The sequence below is a fragment of the Bufo gargarizans genome, chromosome 2 (genome assembly GCF_014858855.1).
Source record: "Bufo gargarizans isolate SCDJY-AF-19 chromosome 2, ASM1485885v1, whole genome shotgun sequence".
Lineage (NCBI taxonomy): Eukaryota > Metazoa > Chordata > Amphibia > Anura > Bufonidae > Bufo > Bufo gargarizans.
Genome location: NC_058081.1, coordinates 705,298,922 through 705,313,048, shown reverse-complemented (window position 1 = coordinate 705,313,048; position 14,127 = coordinate 705,298,922). Strand labels below are relative to the sequence as shown.

General features: G+C 46.8%; 1 protein-coding gene across 4 annotated transcripts in view; it reads left to right on the top strand.

The window, feature by feature from the left end:
- PAX7 (paired box 7) overlaps window positions 1-14,127 on the top strand; it is a 115,471-nt gene that overhangs the window by 59,547 nt on the left and 41,797 nt on the right. For all 4 annotated transcript variants that reach the window (XM_044278635.1, XM_044278632.1, XM_044278634.1 and 1 more), the window contains exon 5: window positions 5,869-6,068. In XM_044278635.1, the coding sequence (XP_044134570.1) occupies window positions 5,869-6,068 (200 nt within the window). The remainder of the gene's footprint in view (window positions 1-5,868; window positions 6,069-14,127) is intronic.

Here is a 14,127-nt window from a genome sequence, read left to right as displayed (position 1 = left end):
AAACGCATGGCATCTGCACTTTCTTGCGATAGTCACGCAGCTCCATTTTCAGCGTTGCGTGAAAATCGCTGAATATAGAACATGCTGCGATTTTCACGCAAAGCACAAGTGATGCGTGAAAACCAACGCCCATGGACACAGCCCCATTGAAAATGAATGGGTCCGGATTCCGTGCTGGGCGCATTGCGTGGAATACTAGCTTGTGTGAAAGGGGCCTAGGAGTTTTTTTCGCAGAGTGGATGGTACTGCCCTGATTCGCAGTGTTCTTCTGCATGTACCCTGCACCCCCCCCCCCCCCCCCCTAGGGTTTGAGATGACTCTAATTAGTGTCCACACATCACAGCAGTGAAAGGGTAAAAACACAACAACTGCTGAGGCTCCTGAAGTGATCATTTGTCCATCGCCCCATCCCGATGGGCCCCCTGCTGCTTCCATTCCCCCCCTAGAGGTTTTAATATGCAGAGTGCACCTTCCCTTGCAGCAGCATGGCACTGTTCACACGTCTTGGTTTATTGATATCACATTGGACCGTTCAAGGCTGTCACTGGGACATTCAGCGTGTAACGGCCCCCTAAGGTGCAGCCTTAGCCGCTCTCTAAAAGAGCGACGACAAAAACCGCTCAGAGTTTCATGCAAGGTGAGACAATAAAAGGCATCTCACAGGGTTGGACATGCTTCAGAAAAGCCCCAAAGATGCCCGGCTCCCCCCAAAGTTCCTGTCATTCAGGGCCTTCCCTTACAATTCATTCCTCATCTCAGACAGAAAAGAAAGTTTTAAGCTGGCCATAGACACTAGAAGACAGTCGGCTCATGGGAGAGCATGTCAGGCTTGAACTCAGCCTATCATGCCCTACATAAACAAACCCACCCAAAATGTGACGTCCCTTCCAAAAATGTCCAGATGGACATCAAGATTGGCCTATTTTATGAGTAGCTACGTCCACACTAACTCATTAAACCCCTTCAATATATGGAATATTTAAAAGGCAGTTCTGAAAATGGCAGAGTGTCCGCGATGAACGCAAAGCATGCCGCGCATGCGCCGTGTGCTCTCCTTCACTTCGGGAGACAGAAGGGGGTCCCAGAGGTGTCCGACATTGATGGAATATCCTATCGATACGCCATCAAATCTATTCTTCCGAGTCAACTGTACATACGTTCTGAGTGTGCTGCAGAATGTGTGGGAAAGAGAGCCGCCGGGTGGGTTAAATGTCACAGACCCCTCTAAGACTTTAAGTCATCTGCTGATCCGCGCAGCTGGGAACAGCAGGTGGAAAATGCACATATATTAATTAGCAGGTTCCTATAGGGAAGGAAGCGTGCACAAGTGCCTGTGATCAGCTGCTCTGCCCCGAAAAAGTAGGTTTTAGAGCAAATGTATCACCGTTAGTTTAAAAATAAATAAATAAATAAATAGATTCTGACACATTGTTTTTTATAGTTCATTTTTTTGTGACTTTTTTAGTTTTACTTCCAGTAAGTGATTAAGGGTAGGGGGGAGCTATCTTGCCTGAGCTATTGGTAACAGCATTTTCCTCAGCTCCGGTCCTCGGGGCCCACCTGACGGTCATGTTTTCAGGATTTTGATATAATTAGTGTCCACGTATCAGGACTTCATTCTGTGGGATATTCCCAAATCCTGACCGATAGGTGGGCCCCGAGGACCGGAGTTGAAGGAACACTACTTTAGAGCACCCAAAGGAACCTGTAGCCGGAAGATGTTCATTGACTCCTATGGGGGGGAAATGCTCTATGACCCGTACAGAGGTCATTGTGTAGGGAGAGGAGGGAGCGGAGCCATCGCCTACAGTGAATTAGGCATCTTGTGTTATCTATATAGGTACTACCTGTCATTGTAATCTTGCCTGTTATGATAAAGAGATGACTACTGAGAAGTAATCTCTACAGAAAAGGAAGTGTCAGTCTATTATGAGGCTCAGCGGGTCAGAGTGAAAAACTGCAGGATTTCAGATTTTCTTTTTTTTTTAATCTTAAAAGTAATTTGCGCAGTAGATCATTTTCTGAGAAACGTTTAATAGAGAGATCCCCAGAATTCCTTATTTCTGTCCTCACTGCTCCGGAGGAGGGAACATTCTATTTAGTAGGTAGGAACCTGGCGCACCTGTATATACGCTGTATACCTCCGAACAGTTAAGGCCTGGCCCTTTCAATCATTCTGACACTGGATCAGGCGGTATTTAGTCCTTAAATATGGGCTTCAATTAAATGTAATTCCCGGGGGCTTTAGGGTATAATGGTTAAAGTACGGCAGAGAGTAGCCTGTAAGAATAATCTGATTCTCGAGCTGGGAGATGACATTCTAATTGGACGCCTAGGAGTAAAGCTGCAAACTCCATTAGGAATCGTTAGTGATATTCACAAACCTCATTAGTTGATCAGATCACAGTTCAACAAGCTTTTCTGTTCCAGAATGTCAGATTCAGCGGTATCAAGTGAAAATCCCCATTGAAATCAATATAAAACCAGATTTCACTCCTGACTGGGGCTCGAGAGCCTCTTCATAGAATTAGGTGTGGGGGGGGGGGGGGAGAGATTCTGGAATGGCCACAGAAGCAGCATTTGGTCTGAAATCTACGACTTCGATGTTTCTTGTGTCACAGTTGGCTGGTTTAGCTTTGGTTAAAAATAAGAAATAAGCCGAGCCTTCGAACCCCCCCCACCCCCCCCCCATAATATAGCTCTGCGGCTCCTTGGACTCCAGCTGAGCTGTAAATCACTTTTTCATTTTCCAAACCCTGCTCCCCAGTCTGTTTGGTATTCAAGGGCACTACACCGACCCAGAGTGTCATTCTGCTTTGGCCGAATTACTTGATTAAAACGCATATAAACTATTACTGGCTTCATTTTCCTTCTATTGCTGCACGCTATGGATTCTAAGCTACATTAAACTGTAATAAAGTCCGGGGGGGGGGGGGGAGGGGGGGCAGAGTTGTTGCTGGTGCACCTCACATTCTGCATTCGAAGGGTACAAGACTTTATGACTTTATGTGTCTGACATTCTATATATTAGCTGATGGGAGTTTATGCAATATGCTCCCAGCTGTTTGCAAGTTTGGGGGGGTCTCCGTGCCCTGGATTTGGATGTTTTGTGGCATAGCTCCCCCCAGACCCTCTCCCCTCCATTGGACCTGTCATAACGGCAAAGAAAAGAGCAGCTGGGAATCTCGATATTTGTGTTTCTTCTCTTACAAAGTGAAGCAGAGGTCACCAAGAGATTAAGTGCGGATTGCAGCCCCGGTCTACCAGACCTCCATCCTCCATCTTCACAATAAAGACCCTTGGCAAGTCTTCCACCATAAGACAAAAAAAAAATATAAAAAAAAATCAATTTCCCAGGAAAAATCTAAAGTGAAAAAAAAATAAAAAAAAAGTAACACAGACAAAGTACAAAAACTCATGAGGTTTTTGGTTATTTCTAAACTCGGCGGATTTGCCCATCGCATTCCATTTTCATTAAAAGTCAGCTAACCTGAGAGCGATAAGGTCACATCCCCACTCATTCTGTTGCCTTCCCCGCTAAGAGGATTATGTGAAATTACTGAGCAGCAAATATATAGACAAGGTGGGCACATTTCAAGAGATTATCTGGGGTACGTGTATACCGCTCAGAGCCGGGGACATTAATGGTTTGGAGCTGGAGGCCGTTAATTGCATCATTATGAAGTAATAAGGATGAAAGGCTTTAAGCAAGTTCTCCAATATCTTTAGTTCAAAACTAATTTATACCTTGAGATGTGCGCCCAGTTACATTGACTCAAACTCACAGCCAGAGGGCGCTCAGTCGGGCTACGAAAACCCAATGTGTACTCGCTCTGCTTTTCAATGGAGGGATTTAGGATTCAGTCCGAGACTTGTAATTATGAGGATTCGTAGCAAGATCTCGGTCACCTGAAAGCTTGGGATTCTGCAAAATGAATCTAAATCCCAACGCAACGCTTAGCCCACAGGACCAAGACAGTTGTGAAAAAAACGAATTCCTCCCCTACCGGCATAAGATCATCTTGTCTTAAGCTCATTCTCATCACAAGTACAGACTGGTCTTCAGCCGCAATTTGTTTTAGGCCTCATGCACACGGACGTCGTTCAGGTACCCCCCCCCCCCCCCGCTATGATACCACCACAGCCAGTCGCAGAGAGCAGCCGCTTTATAGAACCGTTAACCTAAAAGTCTATGCAGTACGCTGTACTGGTAAATGTAGGAACAGATATTATTAACAGTTGCAATAAATTACCGGCTGAACAAAGAGAATTAACTCCACATGTCACATATCACTATGGTTGACTCTTATCCAGCCTGGTGGTGCAATGGTCTCCTAAAATGTGGTTCTACAAGGCCCACTGCGGGGTGTAGACCTCTAAGAGGCTTGCAATCTGCCTCTCTCTGATATGTCTAGGGACCTTAGGCACCTGTGTTGGTACCATGTACATATGTGCCTGCATTGCTGAGAAAAATGAAGTTTTTGAAATATATGCAAATGAGCCTCTAGGAGCAACGGGGGCGTTACCATTACACCTAGAGGCTCTGCTCTCTCTGTAACTGCCACGTCCTCTCCACTTTGATTGACAGGGCCAGGCAGTGAAAACATCATGAAGCCTGGCCCTGTCAATGTGCAGAGGATGCGGCAGTTGCAGAGAGAGCAGAGGCTCTAGGTGTAATGGCAACGCCCCCGTTGCTCCTACAGGATTATTTGCATATATTAAAACATCATTTTTCTCAGCAATGCCGGCATATAACAACATGGGACCAACACAGATGCCTTCAGCTGCCAAGCGCACATAGGTACTAAACTGCTGACAGATGCCCTTTAAGCAACTAAGTGAAATTGCTTTCTGTACTCTAAATGTGAATGGGCTGCTGGACTGTCTCTTAGGCCCCCATTTCTTGTCTGTATTTCCTCACAGGACTCAGGTTCCTGTAAAGCTGCTCTCACTCCTCACATCTCCAGACTTCAACTCAGTCTGTTTACTCACAGAAAGGAGACCACCCCTGCCTAGAGAAAGCCCACCCGCTAGGATCCACCCCTGCCTAGAGAAAGCCCACCCGCTAGGATCCACCCCTGCCTAGAGAAAGCCCACCCGCTAGGACCCACCCCTGCCTAGAGAAAGCCCACCCGCTTTGACCCACCCCAGCCTAGATAAATCCGGCCCCTGCCTATGGGTTAACCCTCAATGTTCTAGCCAGAAGTTACATAATATAGAAATAGCATAGTTTTACAAAACTGCATTGTTAGAAATGATGATAGGACAACTCTCATTAGAAATCTGTATAAACATATCCTGTACACACAGGTGTATGGAGCATTCTGTATTAGAGCTTTTTTTCCTGCGGCTTTCAGAGCAGGTCATGACCAAGACCACTGAATGTAAATGTTGAATATTTCTACTCTGTGACTGCAACCAGAGCAGGGGCGGATTGGCCATAGACCTTAGAGGGAAATTTCCTGTTGGGCCGATGCCCAGAGGTCCGTCTGAGCCCTCATCATGGCCGGCCAGTTGAAGTTTTTGACGATGTACTTTGTGCGTATTTTGTGATGGACTGTGGTATTTGGCTCTGTTGGGGTCGTATAATGTGCCTCAATATGGTATTGCTGGTCCTGCCTTCCATCAATTTGGACCCGACTAAAAAATGGGGCCACTTTTTAGCATTTTTTTCCAGGGCCACTTTAAGTTCCCAGTCCGCCCCTGAACCAGAGGGTGTAAGGGAAAAAATATTTGTACATTTAGGACCCCAAAAAATTGTCAATACTTTACTAACTCCCTAAAAACTGTGACCATGGATGTAAAAGTGTTATTTGGTCAGTGACGGTGTACTCACAAGAAAATAAACAAGTGTTTTTCTTCCGTCAGGGAATCGCCTGGATGAAGGGTCAGATGTGGAGTCAGAACCAGATCTCCCGCTGAAGCGAAAACAGCGCCGCAGTCGTACAACCTTCACTGCTGAGCAACTAGAAGAGCTGGAGAAGGCCTTTGAGAGAACACATTATCCTGATATATACACCAGAGAAGAACTAGCACAGAGAACCAAGCTCACTGAGGCCAGGGTGCAGGTATGTATTCTAGGTCGTTATGTATAATTGCAGATCGGCCTAGTGATGTGCAATGCTTTTTTTTTTTGGGGGGACATGCAATTTTAAATCAACTGCAATTTCCATGCAGTGCAATTTGTTTCATCCCCACTCCATACATTTTTAACCTCTTCATTATGGACAGCTGCAAACTGTAATCCTGCAAACTGCAGGATTACATCATCTATCAAATGCCTCCTGACAGCTCTCATACCCTCCTGACTAAGCTCTTCCCTCCTTGTTCCGCTGTATATTCTCCATGCATAGAGTGCTGAATCTATCATATCTGTCCTAGATAACGGACCAGGAAAGCAGTGATATAATAGCTAAGTCAATGCAATGATTAGCTGCAGAGTCATACAATTCCCTTAACTCCCACTGTTTAAAATGTCTGTGAGTGCTCTGTGCAGAGTCTCCAGTGTATTTCTATGAAATCCTACTTCACATCTAACTACCCTTCCTGTACTGAACTGTCACAAGCAACCTATCACAAGTAGGAGTAAGGGGAAACAGTCTGAAGCAGCAATATGTAGGAATACATTGGAGATTCTGCACACAGCACTGAGTATCTGCAATGTGAGTTAGGGGACCGCGGCTCTATGTCACTGATAGCTCCAAAACATCCACCAACTAGAGTAAGTGGTGTATAGTGTAAATGACGCTGAGTCCAATTATGTAATTTGTATCTTCATACAGTACTTGTAGCTTGATGCTGTGCTCCTGCAAACCAGCCTCATTGATAAGACTCCATTATGTGCATGATCTCAGAGATAGTGATGAGCGAATCGATTTGTCTCATCAACCAAAGTTCTACACACTGTGAGGTGCTGTCCTTGCAGCCGAAGATGCTTCCCCTACCACCTGCTTGACCGGGCCGGTCCTGACAATCATGCACCTGCACTGTGAGGAGGCTCTGCTTCCACTACTGGAGCAGCAATTGTGCATGTGCCACTACACTTCTGGTTAGCGGCGCATGAACAGTCGCAGCTCCGGAAGTAGAGCCTCTGCCCTTCGCCGCTATTTGGAGCAGCGGCGCAGACGCGAGATTGTCAGGGCTAGTCAAGATCTGAGGTCCGTCCTTGTCAATCAAGCAGCAGGGGGAGCGTATTTCAGCTGCGGAGACAACCCCTCACATGTAGAACTCTGGATGATGAGATAAATCCGTTCTCTCATCACTATCCCCGAGCTCATGCACATAATGGAACAACTCCAGGAGGAGTCTTCTCAATGCATTTTACTGCTGGTTTGCAGGAGGCACGTACAGTAAACCCACCTCTGTAGTGCTTCCGATCCGTGCCTCCGTTTCGTATCTCCCGGATCGTGGACCCATTCAAGTGAATGGGTCCGTGACCCGTGATCTGGGTTGCACACGGCCAATGCCCGTGTATTGCTGACCCGCCGTATGCGGACCGCAATACGGCAATGGCCGGCACACGTTTGTGGTCATGAGCCCTAATGCTGAATTCACACGTCTGTGGAACACGGTCCGTGAGATACCGGACTGTCATCCTGCTTAGTGCAGGAGCACACAGCGTCATTGGTTGCTATGACGCCGTGCGCTTTGTGCCGCCGCTGCTGTACAGTAATACACTCGTATAGATCATACGAGTGTATTACTGTACTGCGGCGGCACAAAGCGCACGGCGTCATAGCAACCAATGACGCCGTGTGCTCCTGCACTAAGCAGGATGACAGTCCGGTACCTCACGGACCGTGTTCCACGGACGTGTGAATTCAGCCTAACTGGGGAACGAACAGAACACTTACATGTTGCCCTCCTTTTCATGTTTTTAGCTACAGATATCTAAGGTGGCCACAACACTTCCGGGACTACCTGATGCATGACCTTCTTGTTGACCTTGGCTTGTCCAGCACTGATCACATGAACAGTGCTGGCCAATCCAAGGTCAGCAGGAAGCTCTTGGGCTACCAAATGCACAGCGTGCACCAGGTAGTCTGAGAAGTGATGCAGCCATCTTGGATGGCATAATAAGAGCCTGGGAATTGAAATTTCCGCAACTAAAAAGATAAAAAGGAGGACACCAGCGTGTGTTCTGTTCATCTCCCAGTTGATGTGATTTTTTTTCTTATACCGGAGGGTTCCTTTAAGTTAAATGGATGTGAGTCACTCTGCAAATCTATAAAATAAGCTTACCAGGCCCGGTTGTACTAGATTCTGCGCAGTGTGGGCGAGTATAACGATAGACACGGAGCAGGTGCTCGCAATATGGCACCATGGCACTGATCTAACTTGTGGGAACTCTCTGACGAGGACTGTATTTGACAGAGCAACTTCAGGTCAGATGTGTACACAAAGATCCAAAGGATGAAGGGTGTGAACAGATTTGTTCATATAATAGGGTCTCCAGAGGACAGGGAGGGCAGAGATTGAGCAGGGGGTACAGTGAAATGTAGTTATAAGTGTTCATTCTGACAGAAGTGCAAGGATTAGGTTACAGGCTCGGAGAGGAGCTGCCTCCATAGGAGACACAGTTTACAGCTTGTATATAACATGGAAGGCATCCACAGCGCGCACGTAGAGCAAGAAGAGGGATAACGCTTGTCTCATGTGCTATCTATTTGGAATAGTTTGTGTGTGAGATAATCGGATACTCCGGTGTTACTGTGGTGGTAATGTACTCCATAGTTTCACCAACACACTTGGCAGAAGCGCTGCAGACCACCAGAGTGCAGAGGTCAAACGGAGGGGTCTGTGAAGTGCAATCACCCACTCAGCTGGGTTTCTGGGAAAACTGCCTTGGATATTTCTATTCCACATGAGCAGATTACCCCCGGCCTCTGGCAGCTTGTCCAGTAAACCTGCCAGTGTTCCTGCAGCAGCTGTTTGGCACATTCCTGTCCAATTCCTCACGCCAACATCCTGGCAGCTGAAAAGTGTTCCCATCGGGTTTTGGCCGACCACCCCAATGCAATGCCCTTAGCTACGACAGTGCATGGAAAGTACAACTTGTATGGTAGTCCTACAATGGCTTGTGAAATTTGCTGTCACTGTCATCCCTTCGAGCCTTGTACTTCAGATAAGACGACAAAAGAACTTGGGTCAAAATGAGAGCACATGAATTGTTAGAAAGTGGACCTCGGGGGCGAGGCCTGGCCAGCAATGTGAGGAGACGCGAACCTCTGAGCTCCTGAGCAGCACCCAGTAACATCCTGTGTCATCCTGCGGCTGCTGGAACCTCCTTCTTGGCCAAACAGAAGTGGAGGAGGGTAGACAAGTATTTTCGGGCATGACCTGTACAACAAAGAAGGAGAGGGAGGGCTGGGACCAACAAAATGGCGTCGCCGCCTCGTCCAGGTCTGCGGACGTGGCAGCTCGGCTGAGGCAGTTTGCCCGGGTCCCTCACGCAGAAGGAGGCCTTGACAGCGCGGACCTACCGCTGAGGAAGACGGAGGGATCAGAGGTGAGCTCCCTCATTAATGACACCTTGGGCGAAAGCACCCGCCAAGATGGCGGATCTCATGTGGAGGAGCCAGGAGCTGGTGAAGGGGGAGCCCATAAAGTATCAAACATACAGTCCATGCTACAGCCACAACTGCCTTTCCCTGCCCTGCCACAAGACACAGAGCCTACAATGAAGGATATATTTCTGGCAGCACAAAACTACAGCTCTGCATTAATGACCCTAAATACATCTATGGGGTCTTCCCTTCGAGAGAGCGTCTCTTTTATCCGACAAGACATAAGGAAAGTTAATGAACGTGTTGCTGGGGTGGAGGAAAGAGTGGGCCTTTTGGAAGATCAAGTACCCCCTGTAAAGCGGGATCTAGCCAAAGTAATTCGCAATATCACCGTATAAATAAAACGGAAGATTTGGAGAATAGATCACGCCGTAACAATCTCCGCTTGGTGGGAGTGCCGGAAAAGGCGGAAGGGGTTAATGCTGCACAGTTCTTCCCTGTCTCCATTATTTGCAATAGAAAGGGCACACAGGGTGCTATTCTGTCCGCCACCACCGGGGGCACCCCCCAGACCAATCCTGCTTAGGATCCTGCTCTTTCAAGATTGGGACACTATTCTTAGAAATGCTAGAAATGCCTGATTTTTCGGTGGAGGTCCAAAGACGACGGGCAAAATTTCTGGATGTTAAAAGACGTTTAAAATTAAGACTGAAAAATGTACAATACTTTATCCCTCCAAGCTGCGTGTGGTCGCTGGCAGAAATGTCCACTTGTTTAAATCACCCGAAGACGCTACCCGCTGGATGGATCAAGTAAATGGGTACGCATCCGTGAAGAGGAATGTACACGGCTGGTGACCAGTGTATTGCGGAACCGCCGTATGCGGTCCACAGCACGGAGCCCTTACGTTCGTGTGAATGAGCCCTAATGATGAGTATTCTGCCTCCACTGTACTTCACTATGCTTAATGTTATTGTCCCTTTCTTCTCTATGATCTACTGTCCATTAGACAGACACACTGAACAGGGGGCTGTACTAAGTTTTTATTTTTTGTTAGGCTAGCCATTTATATATCTTTGCTGTATGAATAAGATGCCGCTTGATGTATAAGAATTGCTGTTGTTCGGTGCTCTATGTTTAGAAGGTTCCCTTATGTTCACAGTACACTTGCTCTATTGCACCGTATTGTTAAGGTTAGGCCACTGGTGCTGTGTCTTCATGTTTGCAGGCTTCAGGAAATTTTTGTGCCTCATGTCCCCAGTGTGGGACAATTGGAGAGATTTCTGTTGGAGTATTTTTGATAGATTGTTTGTACTGGGGGGGTATCTACGGAGAGACGACTTACTTTTTTCCCCCCATCTGATCAATGGACACAGATTAGTTCGAACGGATACATATACCGTATTTTTCGCTTTATAAGACGCACCTGATGATAAGACGCACCTAGGTTTTTGAGGAAGAAAATAAGAAAAAAAAATCTTAACCAAAAGGTGTGCTTTTCGTGGGTTTTGAACTGATGGTGGTCTGTGGATGACACTTTTATGGGGATCTGTGGATTAAACTGTTATGGGGATCTGTGGATGACGTACTGTTATGGGGATCTGTGGATGGCACTGTTATGCTGATATCTGTGGATGACACTGTTATGGGGGCATCTGTGGATGACACTGTTATGGGGGCATCTGTGGATGACACTGTTATGGGAGGATCTGTGGATAACACTGTTATGGGGGCATCTATGGATAACACTGTTATGGGGGCATCTATGGATGACGCACTGTTATGGGAGCATCAGTGGATGACACTGTTATAGGGGTATCTGTGGATAACACTGTTATGGGGGCATCTGTGGATAACACTGTTATGGGGGATCTGTGGATGACACTGTTATGGGGGCATCTATGGATGACGCACTGTTATGGGAGCATCAGTGGATGACACTGTTATAGGGGTATCTGTGGATGACACTGTTATGGGGGGATCTGTGGATGACACTGTTATGGGGGGATCTGTGGATGACACTGTTATGGGGGGATCTGTGGATGACACTGTTATGGGGGATCTGTGGATGACACTGTTATGGGGGATCTGTGGATGACACTGTTATGGGGGGTCTGTGGATGACACTGTTATGGGGGGTCTGTGGATGACACTGTTATGGGGGATCTGTGGATGACACTGTTATGGGGGGGATCTGTGGATGACACTGCTATGGGGGATCCATGGATGACACTGCTATGGGGGGGATCCATGGATGACACTGTTATGGGGGGGGGGGGATCTGTGGATGACACATATATAGCATCTTATGCTATATATGTGTCATCCACAGATCCCCCCATAACAGTGTCCCTGTGTAGTGACCCCCAATACAGGGAGTGGAGGCCAGCAACTGGTGTTGGAATCGCGGCGGGGCCCGGTGCAGTCACTGTACTCTATTACACCGGGCCCCACTCACAGCAGTCTTTATATGTAAAGTGTAGTCATGGGAGCTTTGTTAAAGTATCGCAATCCTCTGCAGTACTCACTATCAAACTACCGTAGCAGGCAGGCCGACAGCATGATGTCACTCACTCCGTCACTCGCCTGATCCTCCCACTTTATGAAAGAAGCAGGCGGAGCAGGCGTGTGATGGAGTGAGTGACGTTACTCGGCCGGACTGCCTGCTACGGACGTACGCGAATATTCTTATTTTTCAACATCTTATGCCTCTCTTTCCAGAATAGACTTGCCTATTGGGTCCCTGGAGGCCTCGCCATATATTTCCTCTATTAAATACCTACCACGTAGTCTGTCAGACACCCCCCCATCCGTTTAGAGATGCAACTTGTGAGAGGTAGGGAGCACAGTGGACCATTTCTTAGGAAACTTAATTCATTTTGGATCTAGCTATTGGATGAGGGAGATCTCCTTACAGAACAGATGAATTAGTTTTTTCTCACCAGTTTAGGCTCAGCGGCCATAGGGACAGTCTGGGATACTATGAAAGCTTATGTGCGGGGCTTATACAGACAAAAAATTAAACGATGCAAAACTAAGACTAGGGGACTTTCGGACTCCTTGCAGCGGGAGGTGAAAGACCTTGAGGCTGCTTATATATGGGACTCGTCCACGCAGACTGAGCCGGTGTGGAGGGAGGCACAGGATAAATTTAATGATCATCTGACCCAAACTGCAGACAACAAACGTTTCTTCCTTAGACAGACATATTTTGAAGCAGGGGAAAGCGCAGGCAGTTTGCTGGCCAGAGTGGTCCTCTTGCAGGAGGGCCCATCCAGAATAATGGCTATCAGAACTAGAGAGGGGGCTTATTCTACAGATGATTTAGTTATCCTCAATGAATTTTATAGATACTATAAAGAGTTTTACACCTCAAAACTAGACATGGAGATTAGCGATATCAAATCTTATCTAGCCAATATACCCATCCAGGTGATGTCACTGGAATCAGCCCGATATCTAGATGAGCCCTTAGAGTTGGAGGAACTTAAGGCGGCCCTTGGTTCTTTTCCCAATGAGAAAGCCCCGGGTTTTGATGGCTTACCGGCTGAGTTTTTTTTTAAAGATATCAGGAAACCCTTCTCCCTCATCTATTAGACACCTTTAATGATGCTTTGCGATTGTGGAAATTGCCGGCATCTATGAGGGAGGCTGTGTTGGTAGTGTTACCAAAACCTGGAAAGGACCCAACTTTGCCTGACTCCTATAGGCCCATCTCCCTTCTGTCGACGGATGTGAAAATACTGGCGAAAGTACCGGCCAATCATTTGAATAAGGTTATTACCTCCCTTATACATGAAGACCAGTCAGCAGCAACCTAAAATTTGTATGGAGACGCTACAGAGGAGAGAGGCCTCTATCCCTAATCCATGGTTATATTTCATAGCCGCACACACAAATACAACACCTTAAGGGATGGAGACAACGTGTTGGCTTGGGGCCCTCAGCTAGAATACCGTCATTTATTATGAAGCAAAAGGCACCCTCTGCTATGGCAGAGCTGGGAAAGCCACAGACATGTTCTGGGAATTATCCTACAATATCTCTAATAACTAAAATCTGGTCTAGGTTTGAGGAATTGATTGGTCTCCAAGGATTATATGACAACAAGTCTTTGTGGCGCAATCTGCGTTTACCTGAAATGTTTCGACTAGAAGGTTTTTCCCCGTGGGAAGAAAAGGGTATTCATGGAGTCATGAATAAGAACTGTTTTGTTTGAAACTCGTAGACTGCAGATAACACTAATGAAGGTTGTACCACTGTACGAATTTTGATTACCGCAATAAAGGAACTGACGGCTTAAAACTTATAGGAGTGCTGGATTGCTTTTCTCTTTTATCCTATTCTTTTCGTCATCAGATTCAGATGGGAGGTGTTCTGAAACTGTTTGCACAATTTGGTCTCCCTCATGCTGTATTCTACCAATTCTTGCAGCTGAGACATGCATATCAGGCGCAGTTTAAGGAAGGCATACAAATGTCAGCCTCCCCTCCGATAGTCCGAAAGATATTATGTGGTGGCAGCTCGAAGGGATTCATTTCTATGCTCTATAGGCATCTGTGATAAATCTACCTCATCCAGCTATTTACCGATCGAGACGTTGGTATTATTACGCAGGAGC